The sequence below is a fragment of the Sceloporus undulatus genome, chromosome 2 (assembly GCF_019175285.1).
Source record: "Sceloporus undulatus isolate JIND9_A2432 ecotype Alabama chromosome 2, SceUnd_v1.1, whole genome shotgun sequence".
Classification (NCBI taxonomy): Eukaryota; Metazoa; Chordata; class Lepidosauria; order Squamata; family Phrynosomatidae; genus Sceloporus; species Sceloporus undulatus.
Window position 1 is genome coordinate 211427225 of NC_056523.1, and position 20311 is coordinate 211447535.

Genomic DNA, 20311 nt, shown 5'->3' on the forward strand with positions numbered 1-20311 from the left:
GATCATTTGAAAAGAATATTGCTGAGAACATTGTGTTGCTTTTGAAATTTGATGATATGGATGGCCAGGGAAAGACCTGAGCAAGACCATATGATGCAGCTAAGCAGGAATGGGTCTGGAATCTCATGTATGCTGCCTTGCATTCTGTAATAGAAGAACAGTAAGGAAAATATCCATTTTTAAAAAATAGGATATTAACAGTACAGATTTGAAAGGATGAAGATTTTGCAGGTACAATATTAACTAAGATCACGTTTAAAAACCCCAATAAAATTGTAACAGGAGAAGGAGGGGAAGAGAAAGATACCTTGATAGCGCAATGTTTAATGCATACCTAATCTGAAGCAGGTCTCACTATGTTTGATGAGACGTACTCCCAGATAAGCTTACTTACTTGTTTGTTTGTTTTATACTTTACCTTTCTCCCAGCAAGGAACTCAAAACAGCTTACAAAAAAATTGAAAAAAAGCTAGATAAAATGTTATTAAAAGTTGAAAACAATAAGAAGACAATTCTAATAAAAAAAGAACATCGTTAAAACAGTACGCAAAGGGATCTTGTAGTACTTTCGAGACTAACCATGCAAAAGAGGTTGTAGCACAAGCTTTTGTAAACTAGTAAGTTTATCGTACACCATTTCCAGACCGTTCTGGGCATGGGATGGGATTGGCACGGAATGGGTGAGAACAGGTGTTACTGCACAGGAGAACACCACTGATGCCGCCGGGAGTCCCCAAGCTGTTCCCCATCCATGCTATGGCTGCCAATTTTGAAGAATGGTTTTGAATCCTCACTCAAGATCCCTTTGTATATTGATATTCCAGACTAACATGGCTATGTCTCTGAATAGTTAATTAAAAGTACACAGCACACCATATATAAAGCAACCCTTCTGCCTTATCATGTGAGACCTCCCTAAATAAAAAGATTTTTGCTTACTGGGGGAAAGGGAGCAGAGAGAGAGCCAACCAAGCCTCCTCAAGGCTCTATCTCTCACATCCTTAACAAATGTCCCTGCGATGGTGGTAGAAGTGACAGAAAACCCTCCCTGAAAGATCTCAAAATTGGGGCCAGATGATATAAGGGTATACGATCATACATATGGCTCAAAGTCATGTGAGTCTTTATAGGACAAAATTCTGCTTGGATATGGGCCTTTAGCTAGTGAAACTGTTTCAGTGGTGGGGTGGGGGAAAATATGTTCCCTATAACAAACGGTGTCAATTGATGTCATAGTCCCTGCTACTTAGACATAGGATTTTCCCTCAAATATTATTATTATTATTATTATTATTATTTGTGTGCCTTCAAGTTATTTCTGACTTATGGTGGCCCTAAGGCAAATCTATCATGGGGTTTTCCTGGCATGATTTGTTCAGACGAGGTTTGCAATTGCCTTCCCCTGAGGCTGAGGGGGTGTGACTTGCCCAAGGTTACCCAGTGGGTTTCCACGGCTGAGTGAGGATTCAAACCCTGGTCTCCAGAGTCACAGTCCAGTGCTCAAACCACTATGCCAGACTGGCTCTCAATATTTTTTATTAAAGTCCACTTTATAGGAAGCATAAAACTACATACAAGGGGAAACATTACCAAATAAACCCCCAACAACAATGTATCATCTATAGGCATAAACTAATTTAATTAAAATAATTATAATAAAACTGCACAACTGCATGTTACATACAAACTACAAGCATACAAACTACATACATCAAACATCCTAAAAACTAGGAGAACTTCCAGAATAATTATTCCACTTCATCCAAGCCATCCTAAAGTAGCATGATTTGACTACTAAATAAATGAATACCAACTGACTTCAACAATATTTAATGGATACTTTTATAGTTACTATCATTCTTCCTTAATTATTAGTCATGTACTCTCTGAACAATTTGCAAAAGTCTTCAGAATCTTGTCCCTTAAAAGATTTGTCAGTTTGACCATTTCTGCAAATGGTCTTCCTCATATGAAATGCTTGGAACCAAAAGTGTTTTGGATTTTGGAGTATTTGCATATACATAATGAGATATCTTGGAGGAAGGTTCCCAAGTCTAAACATTAAATTAATTTATGTTTAGTATATACCTTATGCACATAGCTTGAAGGTAATTTTATTCACAATATTTTTAATAATTTTGTGCAGGAAACAAAGCTTGTGTATTTGAACCATCAGAAAGCAAAAGTGTCACTATCTCAGCCACCCATGTAGACAATTTTGAATTTTAGAGTATTTTGGAATTTGGAATTCTGGATAAATGAAACTCAGCTTGTATGATACAAAGTCCCTTCCCTCAAATTACAGTTCCAACATTTATTTGTACAGTATTTGTTTGTTTTTTTGTTTTTGTTTTTTTATTTATATACCGCTATTCCAAAGATCATAGCGGTGAACAGCAAGTAAGCTAATTAGCAAGTAAGCTAATTTGCCCCCAACAGTCTGGGTACTCATTTTAGCTCCCTCCTCGGAAGGATGCAAGCCTGAGTCGAGCTTGGGCCCTTTTGCTGGTCTTGAACTTGCAACCCTGTGGTTTTGAGTGAATGGCTGCAGGACAGGCATTGAATCACTGCGCCACCAGTATATCCTTTATATCTTTCAGAAATCTTCTGTCATGGGTTAAATACCACCTATACATCATCTTATAAAAATTCTCTTTAAGATCATAACTCAGTGTAAACTTTAATACTTTTTGTCCACATTTCCTCCAACTTTTCAATTGTACATTATGGCCTGTCTTCTGTGCCCATTTCAGTTTATAAATGCACTATCCTCCTGGTTTATTTGCATGTTGAAAGTACAGTATTTATGTCTTGCATATCTCTTTTGCTTCTCAAATATCTGAAACTGTATTCACAGAAAGTTGTTTCTGAAGTATCTTGATTCCATTCACAGTTCTTAGACACAGGATTTTGAACCTCTGAGCTCTGGCTTCACTGCACTATTTGTCAGTTGTGTTGCAACAACAACACAATTTGACACTGTTGTGAGCAAGTCCTGCACATGCCTATAGAAACCACCAGATGTTTAGATGAGCATAAAGTAGCAGGGCCATCTCAAGGATGTTGGAGGCCCCTAAGCAAAGGTGCCTTCACTTTGTCTCCTGAACCCAAATCTTGGAGAAATTATTTTTGGATTACAATATTTATTTATTTATTTATTTATTTATGGGATTTATATCCTTCCTTTCTCCCAAAGTAGGATTGGAGGTGGCTTGATTAGTTGTCATTGGCTAAGAGATTCTGGAAATTGTTGTCCAAACAATTAATGTCTTTAATTTGTAAAAGGCAAGACACATCAGTGGGTGAGCTGTGGGTGAAGAATAAAAGAGGTGGCAGTGGCACTGTCGCAGCACTGTCAATTTCTCTTGCATTTTCTTTTTTTCCCAAAGTTAGTCATTTGCCTTTGGAATTTAAAATCAATAAGAGCTCAAATTTGGGAGTCAGATACTAGTTACAGTCAGAGTTGGATCCAACCTTTGATCATGATTATGAAAGAGCCAGGGTCGACTAGTCTTTTTTCCCCTTAGGAAGCCGGAATCCTTTTTTGATTTGTTCTCAGAACAAGGGCAGCACATCAGAAACAGCAGGGCAGGCTGATATTAGCATGCCAGGATCTTTCAGAGCTGACCTTCAGGCCATCATATTAGGAATGAGGGGAACAGTCCAGTCTCTGCACTTCTCGGTTGTGAGGGTGAGGTGCCTTGCCCAAAGCAAGAAATCAGGAGTACTGAATAGTGCTGAAGGTGGGGAAAATAATGTCCTACTAAATGTAGTAGCCAACAACATCTGTCAGCCAACAGTCAGGAATTCTGGGGGTTAAGGATGTGATTATTCACTAATTTTGTTCTTGAGGGACGCAGCAAGTAATTTAAAAACTTTTCTTCTCTCTGAGAGAGTCTCTGAAACACACACAGTTTTCAAAGATTATTCACAGGGTGGAAGTCATTTGCAGAAAATGTGCATTTAGAATATTTTTGCATAGAAACACCATTTTCTGTGAAATAAACACCGTTTTCTGCAGGGAAAATAATATTTCTGCAAAGAAATACAGTGGGGCCTTGTTACCTGCTGGGATTTGGCTCCAGGACCCCCCGTGAATAACAAAATCCAAGGATGCTCAAGTCCTATTAAATACAATGACATAGCAAAATGGTTTCCCATATATAAAATGGAAAACCAAGGTTTTCTCTTTGGAATGTACTGCGTGTATAGCTTTTTTGGAATATTTTAAAGCCATGGATGCTTGAATCATGTTTGCATCCATGAGTGAATGCGCCACTTTGTATTTTCCTTTTTGAGTCTGTGTTTTGTTTTGTATGCAAATGATTAGATTAGTTCATTTATGAGATAGTTTAATTTGCTTCAGTACAAAAAGGGAAGGGAAAAATAGTCTTGTGGGCGGCACTGTTAAGATTTAACCATTTCATTCCAGCGTGAGCTTGCAATGGACTACAGCCCATATGTTTGAGGGTGTCATACTAATTTCAGTTCCTTAATTGACAAATGAATGCCAATATACTTTACTTCAATGACTGATGCTCATTTTGTATTCTCAGCACTGTCTGTTCAATCACCTTGGGTGAACTGTACCAGGCTGCTGGTGACCTTGTAACTGGGCTACAGTTATATAAAAGTGCCTGTCTGCCAATTGTAGATCCATGTACGGTATATATTTGCATTTGAATGTATGGTTGCAGGCACTGGGTTATACCCTTTACGGCACTTTACAGTCTTGGCTAGCTTACAAGTCTGCCAGGACTCCACATGCTCCTCATAGGGAGCTGAGCATATGAGTCTGGTATGGAACTTTACACTGAAGATTCTTTAGATCAAGTGCAACAGCCCAGGAATATCTGAAACCATGAGGGCTAGAATCCAAAGATATAGCCATGTTAGTTTGTAGAATCAGAATGTAGAGAGATCTTGTAGCACCTTTGAGACTAACTGAAAGAAAGAAGTTGGCAGCATGCACTTTCCTAGACTAAAGTCTACTTCCTCAGATGCATTTGGAGGAAGTAGACTTTAGAGCCTGTACAGACAGACCAAAATAAAGGTGCTTGGAGGTATGCTGTTTAAATGATGCATGCATCCTAAGAAGCCAGAAGCCACACTAAAGCCATGCTTCAGTCCTAAGGACTAGAGTACAGCTTTGGCACAGCTTCTGGACTCTTAAGATGTGTGTGTCGTTTAAACAGCATATCTCCAAAGTGACTCGAAGCAGCTTCATTTTGGCGTCTCTGTATGGGCCCTCTAGTCTATGAAAACTCATGCTGCCAACTTCTTTCTTTCAGTTAGTTTCAAAGGTGTTACAAGATAAGGTGTTACAAGATCTCTCTCCATAAGGGCTAGAGTCTTGCTTTATTAAAGCTTCCTTTCTGGAAATTTGTTTTTTCAAAAATAAAAAATAAAAAACTCATGGCACAAAAGACCATATCTCTCCTCATATAGTCAACTCTTTGCCATAAGCCTTCATCGTCTGTCTGGAAATTTAAGAGGCTGCCTAGTCATTGACTAAATAGTTATTTTGTAGGGGAAAGGTTTTCCCTGCCATTTTTTCCCCTCTCAGGAGAAGAGCAAACAGCTCAATTGTTTGCCAAAGCTTCTCTCTTCCCTGCGGCTGTTGAATGTTTGCTTAATACAGCTGTGGCAAAGGATGAGATGAGAATGAGTGCCAATGTACAGTTTTTAATTTCCGGCCTCTCAAACCATACAGATGTGAGAATATGATGGTGGGTAATGGTCAGAGTTATGTAGGGTAGCCACCTCGAAACTGGCCCTTTCTGGATGTGTTGGTCTGCAACTCCTATAATCTCTAGGCAGGCAGGATATTGTGCATACTGACCAGGGTGATGAGCGTTGTAGTTCAACACTTCTGGAGGCTGCTAGGTTGGAAAAAGCTTGTGTAGATTTTGCTTTTTAAGGAGGTGGTCCAGAAATTAAGCTTTCTTTTCCCTGGAACTACCTTGTAATTTAAGCCTAAATGTTTTCATAGTCCCCTGCAGGACAAAACCAAAAAGAGGGAGAACCTCTGTATAGTTTCTGAACCAAGAGTACTCTGGAGATGTGATACTTGTTTTGTGGAGTTCACGTTGTCCAAAAGCATCCATATTGTTTCTTAAAACCTGTATGTTTAAGAACAGGATATATGTCCCTCAAAACATTCATAGACCAAGAAGATTCTGATCAAGGGAAGACTTGTGCATACAGTTTAGAAATCTTATTTTGGGAGTTTATAATTCCCACAATACCTGAGTGATCGTGGCGAATTGTTATGTTTGCTGGGGATTTCTGCGAGTAGTACTCCAAAAAATTAGCATTTCTAGCTGTTTATACCTGAGTGATAGAACCCATACTTTGCATGCCAAAAGGGTTCTCAATTCTAGTTCCCAGAATCTTGAATTAAAATGCAGTCCTTTTGAAATGTAATGCTGCCAAAGATGAATAAATGGCAGAACCTGCAATCAGCTTTCATCAACCTCTTCCTCTTCAGATATGTTGAACTACAACAGCCAGAAGCTCCAGAAAGCTCTTTCCTCTCTCACCTGCTGAGTTAACTAAGTGCAAACTACTTTTTCACTTTGAACTCAGTTTGTAGTAACTGAAGTAAGATGAGGACAAAGGGGAAAAGTGGGAAGAGGAGAAGGGAGAAACTGGGACATTTTAAAAGCAGCTGGAAAAGATGGGACAATAGAGAATTAATCAATTAATTAATTAATGGAGAGACAGTTGGAGGGTATGGCATTGCTGAAAATGTAAAAATATGCATTCTTGCAAATAAATAAATACTGGAAGAAAAATAAGGATAAGTAGAGACAAAAGCTTCTATCCAGTTTTTGTTTTATTAATAAAAAATGCAATAAAAACAGAACATTCAGGACAAGTGTGTTATGTTGTAGGTGCTGTATTTGCAAAATATTAGAAACAAACACACAGTTTAAAAGTGCATTATTAAAATGTGGAACTATGTAACTAGAGAACTTATAAACTATATATCAGAGAAATGTGCCAAGAATTAGATTTATTTATAAATAATTGGAGCTCATATATATATATATATATATATATATATATAATCGGAATATTTGGATATCTGAGATTCAACTTTCTTCTGGACTGTAATTTAGAGCTTGCTCTTTTCTTTTTTGTTTTATAAATCAGCACATAAGATTATTTAATTGGAGAATATTTTCAACTAGGTAATGTCATAGATAAATCTTAGAAAACATTCTTTGAGTAATAGAGTCATATAGTTGGAAGGGGGCCTCAAGGGCCATCTGGTCCAGAACCTGCCATTCAGAAATACACAACTAAAGTACTCCTGAAAGATTCCCATCCAACCTCTGTTTAAAGATCTCCAAAGATGGAGACTGCACCATGCTCTGAGGTAGTGCATCCCACTGTCAAACAACTCTTACAGTAAAGAATTTCTTCTAATATTTATGTAGAATTTGTTTTCTTGTATTTTGAATCCACTGTTTCAAGCTTACTCCATCTACATGATATTGCATAAGACATTTAAAGATGGTTATCATGTCACCTTTCAATCTTCTCTTCTCCAAGCTAAACACACTTAACTCCTTAAGTTGTTCCTCATAAGTCCAGTTTGTCAATATCCTTGATGTTACACAATATGGCCATGTCTGTTGGAGGATTCTGGGAGCTGTCTTCCAAAAAAGTTTTTTTATGAAGCTCTGTCTTGGCCTCTCAGGAACTCTCTTTGATCTTGTCTGCATGGGTGAAAAATCCCATGCTCACCTCAACACTAGTGGTGTCTATTTCCATGATGCATAGTGACTTCTGGTGAAATACCTGGTTAACCAGACTTTGCCCTAGGGTAAGAAAAGTCACAAGAACCCCTGGTATTTTCCCAAAACCCTAAGGTTAGTGTGGGGTTTTGTGGTATGTGAATAGCTGAATCCAGTTCAATTTGGGCAAGCCAGCTTTTCATATCATGTCATTCTCCTTCCCCTGCGTGGGGGTAAATGGCGTGTCCCAGAGCCACCATCACCGCTTCCCTTACCTGCAGGATCTCCTTGGATAGACCTCCTGGTGTGTTGCCACTTCTCTGGAAGGTGAGGTTGCCCATGTGACAAATGAGATCAATGAGGAGATAGTGCAGAGAGACATCCTGATCGCATGGCAGGGGACCCCCACCATGTAATCAAAGGGTCCCTCAATCTTCTCCTTTCATTAGTTGCACAGGTGAGCCTATCCTCCAGAGACATGGTGGTATACAGGGATGTCCTTAAGGCTTATCTTTACTAAGTAAAGTAAGTACTGAATTATAAGCTGCTCTGTTATTGTGCTTGCTCATTAGCTGGTGTCTACTATCAGCTGTGTAGCAGCCAGCCTTTGGCTGGTTGCCTGGACTGTGTTTGGGACACAAGAGGCCTGTCCATGGAGATCCCACAGGGAAGGGACATGGTGGTGGCTCCAAGGACAGGCCAGCCATACAGATGGGGTGTTGGCCTGGCTGATCCATGCAGACAATGTTGTGCTGCCATACTGGGTTTGGCCTGGTGCTTGCAGCCACCATTGGGGCCAGTCTGGGGCCAGTTCTGGAGCATAATGCTCCAGCCTGGCCCTGGACTTACCAGCCAGTGCAAACAAGGCCTTTGACAGAAGTAAACATTGAAAGCTTTGCTCAGACCAAAGCTTTACCTTTTGCAGATGGGAATTTGGATCCATCAGTGTGTGGATTGTTCCTTTCCTTTCCTTTCCAGAATGGCACATGGGTGGTTGCTTGGAAGGCTACTGAATTAAGCCTTCTCCCTTTTGCACTCCTTATGGCTGCATAGCAGGAAGCACAGTCACAAAGTGCAGAGCTGCTCTTAGGTTGGTGTTTGCTGCATACTGCTGAGGCATCAGTTTGTTGACAAGTGGCAACAACTGTGACTCAAATGCTAATCAAAGATTGGAAAAGTTAGGTTTGGGGCTACAAATCCCAGAATTCTTGATGTAGCAGCACCACTAGCCATGTGATTAGAGGATTCAGGGTGTTGTGATTCCCAAAAATCATTTTTCCAAGCTCTGTTTCAAATGTGGCATTTGGCACTCCTCCAGAAACAAATCTGTCTTGAGTCTTCCAGCAGTTGAAAGAGCTTAATATGGCACTGTACCCTTTTTCTGTTCTGAAACAGCTCACTCTTCCTAGTTGTCATTTAATGCTCTGTTGCAGTTTGTGGTAACAGTTTAGCTAAAGTACCCATATAATTGATACATCTGGCGCTGTGAGACTTTAATGAAGTAAATGGTCATCCTCATTATCTGTTTAACTTTCCTCTGACACAAGAAAAATATGCTTTTAATTTCTTAAAAGACTGTACTATCTAGTCGTTTTGTCAATGTTTTAAGTTACCCTCTCTTTTAATAAGGATCTCAAGATATTGGATCCAGATTTAGTTCAAACAGACCCATTGAAACCAGCAGGAATTGTGTTAATAATGAGTAAATAAGTTCTACTATTTCAGTGGGTCTGTCCTAAATATGATTAACTCTTTTGGGTTCAACCCACTGAGAAAAGTTTCCTCCTTCTTAATGGCAGATGAGGAATGTGCTTAAGAGAAGCATAAATGTGTGTGTGTGTGTTTTTTGGAGTTCTCTCTAGAAATTTGCTAAGACTGTTCATCTCCCCCTTTTCTTATTTCTAGTTGATGACCAGCCACAGTAGCTCTGCTGTGTGCTGTTGCCATCCAGGGTGTTGGTGTATACAGAAGGAAGATGGCCTTCTGGACACAACTGGGCTTGTTGCTATGGAAGAACTTCACTTTTAGGAGACGGCAAACGGTAAGATGACAAGCTCTTACATCAAAAAGTTCTTCCCAATGTTTAGGTGGAATCTCTTTTCTTGATAATTTGATTTGGAAGTCTGAGATTTATATTGTTGTGGCACCAGAGCTCTCTGACTGAGAAGACAAAATATCTCCCCAAACTCCAAATTCCAGGATTCCATAGTATTGATTCATGGCAGTTAAAGCAGTGTCACATTGCATTAATTCTGCTGTGTAGATGTGGCCTTAATCTTGCCCACTTGACAATCCAACAACATCTGGAGGCCCATAAACTATCTATCTCCACTTTGTATTTTAAACATTTATTTTGGACTACAGTTCCCAAAACCTACTAGCCATGTTATCTTAGGGATTCTGAGCATTGTCATCCGAAATAACTGTCCAAAGCTTTTCAGAGCTGTAGCAAAAACATTCAGTATGAGGAAGGTATTGCAAACCTGGAGAGGGAAGGAATAATATAATAATAATAATAATAAAAGATTTATTTCTAGCCCACCCTATCTCAGAGAACCCCTCTACAATATGCTAAATGTTCGTGTGCCTTCAAGTCATCTGTCAATTTATGGCGACCCCGTGAATTTCATAGGGTTTTTTTAGGCAAAGAATACTCAGAGGTGGTTTTGCCAGTTCTTTCCTCTGAAATGTAGTTTACAGCACCTAGTATTCATTTGTGGTCTTCCATCTAGTACTAACCAGAGATGATCCTGCTTTGCTTCCAAAATCAGACTTAAATGTACAATGTATATTGGCCTGTTTTTAAAATAAAACCTAAAATAGCCTATTTGACACAATCTGATGCTTTGAAAGGCATGTGCTGAACTTTTAAATATATCACTGTTTATTTAATTACTACTCTGTTTTTAACTTTTTAGTGCAGTGTTTTAATATTTCTTATAAAATATTAATTTATTGTGGTTTTTTTAAATGATTATCTTATAACCTTCCTTCTATCTCAACTCTGGGGGAAATAAATGAAATAAAGAAATAAATGATAGATAGCAGTAAAATAGTATCATCTGTAGGCATTGCTTTTGAGAATGGCTTCCTCTCTGTATATGTTGTTACATACACATATTGCACAGAAATGCCTCAAGCTGCATCCACACTGCAGAAATAATCCAGGTTGGCACCACTTTAACTGCCATAGCTTAATGCTGTGGAATTCTGTGACTTGTAGTTTGTTGTGACACCAGAGCTCTCTGACAGAGAAGGCTAAATGTCTCTCACAAAACCCAGGGCAGTGGTTCCCAACCTTCCTAATGCCACATCCCTTTAATACAGTTCCTCATGTTGTGGTGACCCAAACCCATTAAATTATTTTTGTTGCTACTTCATAACTGTAATTAAAAAGGTGTTTTCTAATGGTCTCAGGCGACCCCCGTGAAAGGGTCATTCAACCCCCAAAGGGGTCCCAACCCACAGGTTGGGAACCACTGACCTAGGGCTAGGCAGCACCATGGAACTTTGCTTCCAAACAGCCTCAAGAGAGTAAAGTGAGTCCTTTTAATCTCTGGGGCTGCTTGTAAGCCTCCCTGTCTTTGCACTAGCAATGATTAATGTGCTGAAGTTGCATAGTCAGAAGGCAAATTAATAATATGCCTAATTATAATTTGCATAGTATGCAAATGAGATGCTGGGATTTGAGGGACTGGATTATGGCAACCCTATTTTATAATTTGCATAGTATGCAAATTACTTCTTGCACAGGCTATTCACAGTGTTTGCAAGAATAACTTCTTGCACAGTGTATGCAATGTTCTTGGCAGAAACATAATCTGGTGAGAGAAGGGCAGAAGCAAGCACACAAAAAGACACATTTTGCAAATATTCTGTGCTTGCGCCCCATGCAAAATGGAGTCCTTCTTCTGTTAATTTTTCAGTAGGGAAATTGTGCCCCACCATACACTACTCATAATTTCAGGGCTCCTTCTCAAGGCTGAATTCCATCCCCAGCCCCTTCAGCACTTTCCTTTGTGGTATCTTTTTAAAACCTCATTTGTAACTCAGATTGCTATCTTAGTCCTTACACCAACCCCAGTTTTGAAATGGTCTTCTGGAGAGAATTAAATCATTGATGGGAAACTTTTATTATGTGAGAAGTGTTATATGCCAACTGGTGGTACATGCCAACTGTTGCCATGTCTGGATCCAAACCAGGCACAGCCACCTCACACCTTCTTGTGTATGCATTCACCCACAACTGTATCTGTCCACATTCATTCACAAGTACTCTGGACTCATGGATATTCATCCATGCCTTCTCTAATATGTACATATATACTTCCTCAGCCCCCTGTCATTTGCAGCACCAAAAAATCACCTCATTCACTCTAGGGAGAGATTTTCATTAATGCCAATAGGTTTTTAGGGACTAATCTGGACAGAGTCCCTGCCACTGAGAGGTAGGTACGGTAGGTTTTAACTATACCTTGGTATCTGCTGGGCTTTGGTTCCAGAATAATAATAATAATTTATTTATATTCCACCTTTTACCAAAGGAATCAAGGCAGATTGCAAAACAGAAAACGACAATAAAATGCAAATTACAATGAAATCACATTCCAAAATAATCCCTTACCCCCACCTCCTCCCAATCATAATCCTCACCATTACAGAATAATGAAGCACAATAACAGTTTGAATAATTATACAAAAAAATTACCAATACATAACATAGGACCCCCCCCCCCCCATCCATGGATGCTCAAGTCCCGTTCAGTCTCTTATATAAAATGGAAAATCAAGGTTTGCTTTTTGGAATTTATGCTTTTTCTGAATATTTTCAAGCCATGGATGCTTGAATGTGTGGATAAAAAATCTGTGGATAAGGAGGGCCGACTGTACTGTGGACATGCTCAGGATATGGGCTTAATGGGAGAATAGTTAAAGTAGCCTTATTGTTCGTGCCAGGAGGATCTGGGGACTTGCATGTGGATTAAGATCACAGCACTTGAAATTTCACTAGGTTTTTCTTCTCCTTACACACTTTATTGGAAGAGAATCTCCTTCTTTCAACAAGTGAAAAACAGGAGATAGGGCTAAATAAGCTCTTGAGGCTCACATTTGTCCCAAAGGCTAGAGATTCCATATGCATACTGTATATACTCGACTATAAGTTGACCTTACATATAAATCAAGGGAAAATTTTGGGGCCAAAATTATGGAATTTCATATGACCCATAGATAAGTCAAGGGTAAAATGTAGGGGCAAGTAACAGAGGATCTAAAGGATGTAGCAAAGGAAAATGATGCCAAAGAACTTACAAAATTCCATCAGAAAGCATAACTATTTGTGCTCACCCTAAAAGCTGGATGGATGAAAGAGCAGAGGGGAGTCAGTGCATTCAGGATAGATTACACTCTTGCCTTTTACCAGGGGATGGTTCTTTTTTTATATATGAGTAAGTACAGTACTTACATTGACCTGTGGGTAAGTCAACTCAGGTTTATGAGGACAATTTTTTAAATTAGAATTACTAGACTTATACGTGAGTATATATACAGTAATTAATTAGTCAGTGAGATTTGGCTTGGTGATGATGTCATTAAGGGTGAACATAGTGTATGCACAGCTCACATACACACACATTGCAGTATAGTTTTGTTTACCCTCTAAAATGTCACCACCTTTACATCTGTTGGACTGTGTGAAAAAAGTTTGCTAGATGAGGAAATGGTGCTGAAAGAGTGAACTTGTGCAAAACAAAATATGAAGCCTCTGGGGACACTTTTTTCTGATTTGTTCCCCCTCCTGCCACTGCCCAGGCTGGAAAAATATCTGTTTCCGCCTGAAATTTTGAATCTTGCACAAATTCAGTTCACTCGCAGAAGAGACAGCAGAAATGACTAATGCTCTGTTATTAGTCAAATTGCCATTAACCTCTCAAGTGCAGTGATCTAAGTTGCTTCTCCCTTGACTGGCTGGCTCCTGTCCATCACTTGATTTGACACAACATGATTCCTCTAACACTGTAGGTGCTCCTGAAATGAAGCATTTGGTATCATCATTACACTGATTAGGAGTAGGCCAGGTTATCTATAGAATACTAGTACTTATTTTGTACATACATAGCGCTCAAACAAAATCATGCTGACATTATATGTGTGTTGACCACAGACTGGAAGTGTTACCTTTCCATCTGGGAGAGATTCTGGGAATTTGAGTGCAAAAAAAGTAAAATTTCAAGCTCTGCTGTAGACATCAGTGTGTCCCTGAAATCTAAGGACAACAGGGTCAGCAATGGCTTTGCCAACACTTCCCACTCTCATTTCTTTTTAGGTCACTGGTGGATTTCAGTCACTGGCCAACCTTGTAGGTTATTTAACCAGCATCATAGATAGCAGACAGTTTTCAGATGGATAAATGGGCAGGAAGAGATGCTGGATAAGGAGACAAATGTACATGCGTGTGTATTTGCTCAGTTAGAGCCCCTGAGGTTGCTTTCCTCCCACAGAGTTCAGCAAGGATATACTTTGTCCTGGATCCCTTCCAGGAGCACAAATGTAACTCTTGCGCTGCACACGTCAAGCTGAGCTTTGTACCCAGCTTTCGCAATGCTTATTTCAGCTGCTGCAATTTGGAAAACTGGCAGGGGAGAGGCAATGCTGGCCCAGCTGTTGACTGGATGAGTTCTTAACAGGGGGGGAAAGACCTTTCAAACAAACCCACAACAAACTGTAAAGTATCAAGTACGTTTTTATAACGAAAACCTCCAAATGAGCTTCACCAATTTGAAAGTTGTTTGGCTTGTTGGAAAATATCAAGTGAGATTCCAACAAAGTTTTGGAATGTGCATAGTTCCCTGTTCAGGATTCCAACCACTTGATTCCTTTCCCTCTGTTTCCCAGCCCAGCCCTCTTTCAAGTGCCAAGGAGACAGAAAACTGGGCTGGGGAAAAGAGGGAAAGGAATCACATGGTTGGAATCCTGTACATGGAATTCCTGCGCATGGCCACTGAGCATGTTCAATACTCCCTAAGTGTTGTGGAGATCCCACAATTGGGGTTTTGAAAAATTATAATTATCTCAATTCATTATTTACACTTACATCTCACCTTTTGTCCAATGGCTCTCTTCGCACACCCACTTTATCCTCACAACAACAATCCTATGAGTTAGGACAGGCTAGGAGACAGAATGACTGGCCCATGGTTAACTGGACAGCTTCATAGCTCAGGGTCTTTTCACATCACACAGTTATAGTGCTATGAATTCACTTTATTTGCCATAGTTCCACTGGGAAATGAAAATTAGGGAGGAGTATATGGGATTCTCAGCAAGAGAGCTCTTCTGGTGACCCTCTCCAACTACAAACCCCAGGATTCCATAGAATGTGGCCATCGTAGTAAAAAGCAGAATCATAGTATTATGCTTGTATAGTGTGAAAGGGCCTTTAGTGGGAAGTAGAACCTGAATGTTCCAAGCCCCAATCTGACTAGCATATTACACTGAATTTTTCCCAACCATGCTGATTTGTTACTTTTGGGATTTCTGCTAAAGATTGTGCAAGCCCTGTGTGCTTCAGACTAAGAAATGATATTGGATTGTGGTTTCATTCATTTAAACTGGAGTATGGAATGTGGGAATAGAACTGGAAAATTTAAGAATAAAATATTAAAAGCAACAGAACAGAAATTGTGTTGTGCAATCGTCAGTGATTTCTGAAGTTACAACTTTTTTATCAACTTAAATGATTTTATGTATGTACTTTCTTGAATACCTATTCCCGCTCCCCTTTTCCCTGCATATACAAGGAGGTGTACATATAAATATCCCAGAGTCTTCTATCTAAGCAATGACCAGAGCCAATCTTGTGTAGCTTCAGTGAGATTTCTGCTTCGTTTGCCTTCAGTCCATACCATGAACGCTGCTCTTCAAACCAGTATAGTGTTTTCTGGGAAGACATAGGATTTATTTTTAGTTCAGATATAGCTGTGGTACAGTAGCATTCCCCCGCCCTCCTGTATTTCTTGACCCTATTTTAAATGTCAATTAACTAATTTTAAACACCCATGTTGATACAGTACACAAGCATTGAACAGTAGCTCCTCTACGGAAACATAATATCTTTGGCAATAACTGTGTGGATGACCACATGTAATGATTTATTTGAGTGAAAGCTGTTATTTCAGGAGCTGATCTAGCCCTCAGGTTTTAGGAGTTTGTAGGATTATTTTTTCTCAAGGTAGAGTATTTCCATTAGAAAGTAACTTCACTTTTCCTAACGTTGTTGTTGTTGTGTGCTTTCAAGTTGTTTCCAGCTTATGGTGACCCTAAATTGACTCTTTCGTGAGTTTTTCTTGGCAAGCTTTGTCCAGAATGGGGTTGCCTTTGCCTCCCTCTATGGCTGAGACAGCGTCATTTGCCCAAGGTCAACCAGTGGGTTTTCATGACCAAGCAGGGATTCAAACCCTGGTCATAGTCCAGCACTCAAACCACTATGCCACACTGGCTCTCAAACTTGGTACTTCCCACATATGTTAACTCCCATCTTCCTCAACCAGCATGCGCATTAAATGATTTCCACCAAGTGCCTCTAGAATTGTTATCTGATACACTGAACATTGGTTTGATATATACTGTATGAGTTAGGGTTGCATGCTTCTATAAAGTCCGCATCCAGTGATTTCCACTTGTTCTCACCTCTATGCATGGTTTAATTCTTGGTCTTTTCAATGGGACCAAATCTGACTTTTGGTGGAAGGGGTCCCCACCCCCCGAAACATGCATATATCTCAAATTGTACATGTTGCTTGAATACATTATGCTTATTGGCTAAAGTGTGTTTAAGCAATATTTATGTATATTGGACTTCTGTGCATATTTCAGACATGTACATTCTTCTGGCCTTTTTACAGTCCAGGAGATGTGAGTCAAGCACGTTTGAATTACGAATTAGAAATTTTAGAAGAGGAAAGCTACACTTCAGTGCCTGTTATGTGCATGTTTTGATCTAACACTGGGATGTACTGTTCTGTAAGGTATTCATTTGAGATGTACTGTGTTAGCAGAAACAGATATATGGGATTAGATTGCCTGCTAGGCATATCTAGCAGTGATAGCCTTCTGTTCTCACAAACACAGATTTGATAATATTTCTGGAAGGTTCACCTCGTTGTCCTCAGTTTCTTGCTGACAACACCTATGGATGTTTAATACCATTTATCTCCTCCTTCCCCTACTCTCTTTCAGTTCCAGCTGCTGATTGAAATTGCTTGGCCTTTGTTTCTCTTCTTCATATTGATCTCTGTGCGCCTCTCCTATCCGCCCTACGAACAACATGAATGTAAGTATGAGTGCCTGGCATTTCTGCCCTATAAGATGTGAGGTTATAACTACTCATGTGACCTGCCTTTTTCTATTTGCTTATCTTGTGAGCTGCCTTGGTTATTTTGTGAGCCGCCTTGGGTCCCTTTCTGAAAGAAAGGCAGTATCAATATAATATAATATGATATGATACAATATGTTCTCCTACCTTTTTGCATCTCCTGCAAAACCAGGGGTGAGTAAACAGCCCCCAGATCTACTTTTTGGAGGCTCACAAAATTCCTCTCCATATTTTCAGACTTTTAAGAAATTAGCTTTGATACATGTGCAATTTCCTTTCCCATTTTAAGCCCAATAAGGGCATTTGCAACCAGGAAGTACACCAAATGTCAACATCTGGTTTACTTTCTGGGGTTTTTTTAAAAAAAAGGCTTTTCCTGTACCTAAATCAGGCCAAGGGGGATCCCCCAAAAAAAGTTAAACTGTTTTCCACATTCCTTAGGGGATTTTGGGCATTCCCCAACAAAGTACACTGCTTTGATCCTGGGAAAAGCGGTTAATAAATAAACAATTTTATTTATTTATTTATTTATTTTATTACAACATAAATAAATTTGAAAGGTGGGATGTGTGCCCTCCAGGGTACAGCTGACAGTCAATATAACCTCCTTCCTTTGCCCACCTCTGTGTAAAACCATTGTTTAGTGTGATAGGAACAAGGCTCTGCATGTTTCCCATTTCCTCTGCCAATGTAAGTGTGAGGAGGTATTAGAAGTTCACTTCTGTTTTCCATTAACAACACCTTGTTGTACTGTATTATCTGGATTGACAAATTGTGATAAATACCACCTATGCTTTGTTTAAGGTAGCAGAACTTAGCAGAACATGAGTTGTGATAGTGTTGGTATTAAGCAAACCATAGTTAAGATTAATGCTAGTTTAAAGTTTGGATAGAAGGCTACACTGTATTTCTTGGAAAATGGAAGTGAAAAAGACCAAGCTCCTCCTCATAACTGTGTTGCAGGAGGAACGTACAAGCTCAAGGTTCACATAGATTTGTTCTGGTCGTGCCAAACCAAATGTGGATAGTATAAAACAAATCCATTGCTTCTGTCGGAAGAATTACCCCCATGATGTACCTGAAGCATTTTGTGCAATCTTAGGGGAAATGTGTGTGTAAGGGGGGGGATCAATATCATTTTATGTATCTAGTCCATTTCATTTTTATAATAAATTTTTACCAGATTGTAAACACACTGATTAGAGTGGGGTTGAAGAGAGAAACCTTGAATGAAGATCACTGTGACCTTTTTAATAACTCCACTTCTGGCTGTCAAGGACAGAGCTGCGTTATCTGATGTGTCAGTGAAGTTAAAAAAAAGAGAGTTCTGGGTCGCTTGCTTCATAATATGGCCAATAGCAGCCATGTAAGAGGGATGCAATTTTTAATCCAATGGATATTTTAAAATTTTAATTGTCCCACATAATGTTACCTGCCATTTCATCCCTTAGCAGCTTACAACATAGTCCTGTGCATATATACTCAAAAGTGAGTTCAATGAGTATGTGTATATAGGATTATAGTGCTAACTTCCTTTTCATTAAAAGAAATAAAGCAAAATGCAGCTCAGAGTTAAGTGATATATTGGGATGGTGTGTGCTATACTGGAGTTTGACTGTTGCCATCATCTGTAAGCTGATGATGATGTCTTGTTGTAGCATTCTTAGTTCATGTTCATTGAATAGGATTTTATTATTTTGATTATTATTTGGGAGAACTAAATAAGATTTATGAAGTTCAAACAGGTTTTGCAGGTTTACTTCCTGAGATATCCAAGTGTATTTTATTTGTCCACTTTAATCTCTGTTCAAACAGTCCTTGCAGGTTTTTGAAACTATTCTCCCCTGTTATATTTCCTTATAATTATCTACAAATCCTAGGGTGACTAGACCCAAAACTGGACAGAACTCCTGCTGCACCTTCAGTTGTAGTGTAGAGAAAAGTATGTCACCAGGTGTAGCTCACATTGTCTTATGAAGCTATACCTGCTGTATCCTTGAATCTACACAACTAATCAAAACACAGGAGCTCTGTCCAGTTTTGTATCCCCGAATGCTGGCTTTTCACATGCTCTATGAACATTAGAAACAGCTGCCATAGAAAGTTGCATGGGGAGCTGTGTTGTCTGTGAAGAAACAAAGAAACCCAAATCCATCTTGTGGTCATACCTTTATTAGGACAACCAAAAGGTGCAAAATAATTCACATTAGCTTTCGAAGCTCACAGGTTTCTTCAGCAGGCCAAGATGGTAAAATAACATGCTGAGAAAAGTGATCGTGTTGTCCCATTTTGCATCAGCCCAAAGTGAAAATATAGCCAGTGATCAATTTTTCACCTTTTGGTTGGCTTAATAAAGAGATCAACACAAGAGGCATTGTGAACTGCCACGAAGAATCACCTCCTGTATCACTCCTCTGTGAGGTATTCATGTTGGTGGTGATGATGATGATAATTTATATAGCCCGCATCTGTGTGCCTGGTGCTTTACGTGAATGGTTAATTTGACATTTCTCTACTCTCAGGAGGAAAAGGGATGGCAGTGTGGATGGGGATTAAGTCCAGCAGATGCTGGATGCTCTTCTTTCCCTCAAAACTTGTTGGGCCTAAATATGATGGAGCTGTAATGTTTTTTTCAGTGTGGGGTGGATGAGGACAGTAGTCTTCCAGAAGAAGAGGAAATGTTCTGATTACCTAATGTTATGTCCTCCTAAACAACTGCCCTTGCATTTTAGGTCATTTCCCAAACAAGGCCATGCCTTCAGCTGGAACGTTGCCCTGGGTACAAGGAATCATCTGCAATGCCAACAATCCTTGCTTCCGCTACCCAACACCTGGAGAGTCACCAGGCATTGTGGGAAATTTTAACAAGTCCATGTGAGTACTAGATCATCTGTTTTTCTCTCACCCGCAGAAAATGATTCTGGGATAAGTGTGAAGGAGAGGAATTAGGAAAGAGCAGACACAGACTGAGTTGCATTATTAAGGGTACTGGTTATTCTTACTTGTCTACATGGGACATTCTTCTGGGTAAAAATGTAGAAGCTTGGCTGGCAGGAACTCTTGCAAGTGTGGTAATGTGGTCAGGAGAGGGGAATTTCAGGGTAGAATCTACAGGGCAATGGATAAAGAAAAGTTGAATGTAGACTAAACTATGTAGAGTGGAAGAGGTATATAAACTGCTTAGTTGCCACCT

At 39.5% G+C, this 20311-nt stretch overlaps 1 protein-coding gene across 1 annotated transcript in view; it reads left to right on the forward strand.

The window, feature by feature from the left end:
* ABCA1 (ATP binding cassette subfamily A member 1) overlaps positions 1–20311 on the forward strand; it is a 132343-nt gene that overhangs the window by 18569 nt on the left and 93463 nt on the right. Inside the window, exons 2-4 of the mRNA XM_042453684.1 lie at positions 9651–9786; positions 16983–17076; positions 19851–19992. Coding sequence (XP_042309618.1) covers positions 9721–9786; positions 16983–17076; positions 19851–19992 — 302 coding nt within the window. The 5' untranslated portion in view covers positions 9651–9720. The remainder of the gene's footprint in view (positions 1–9650; positions 9787–16982; positions 17077–19850; positions 19993–20311) is intronic.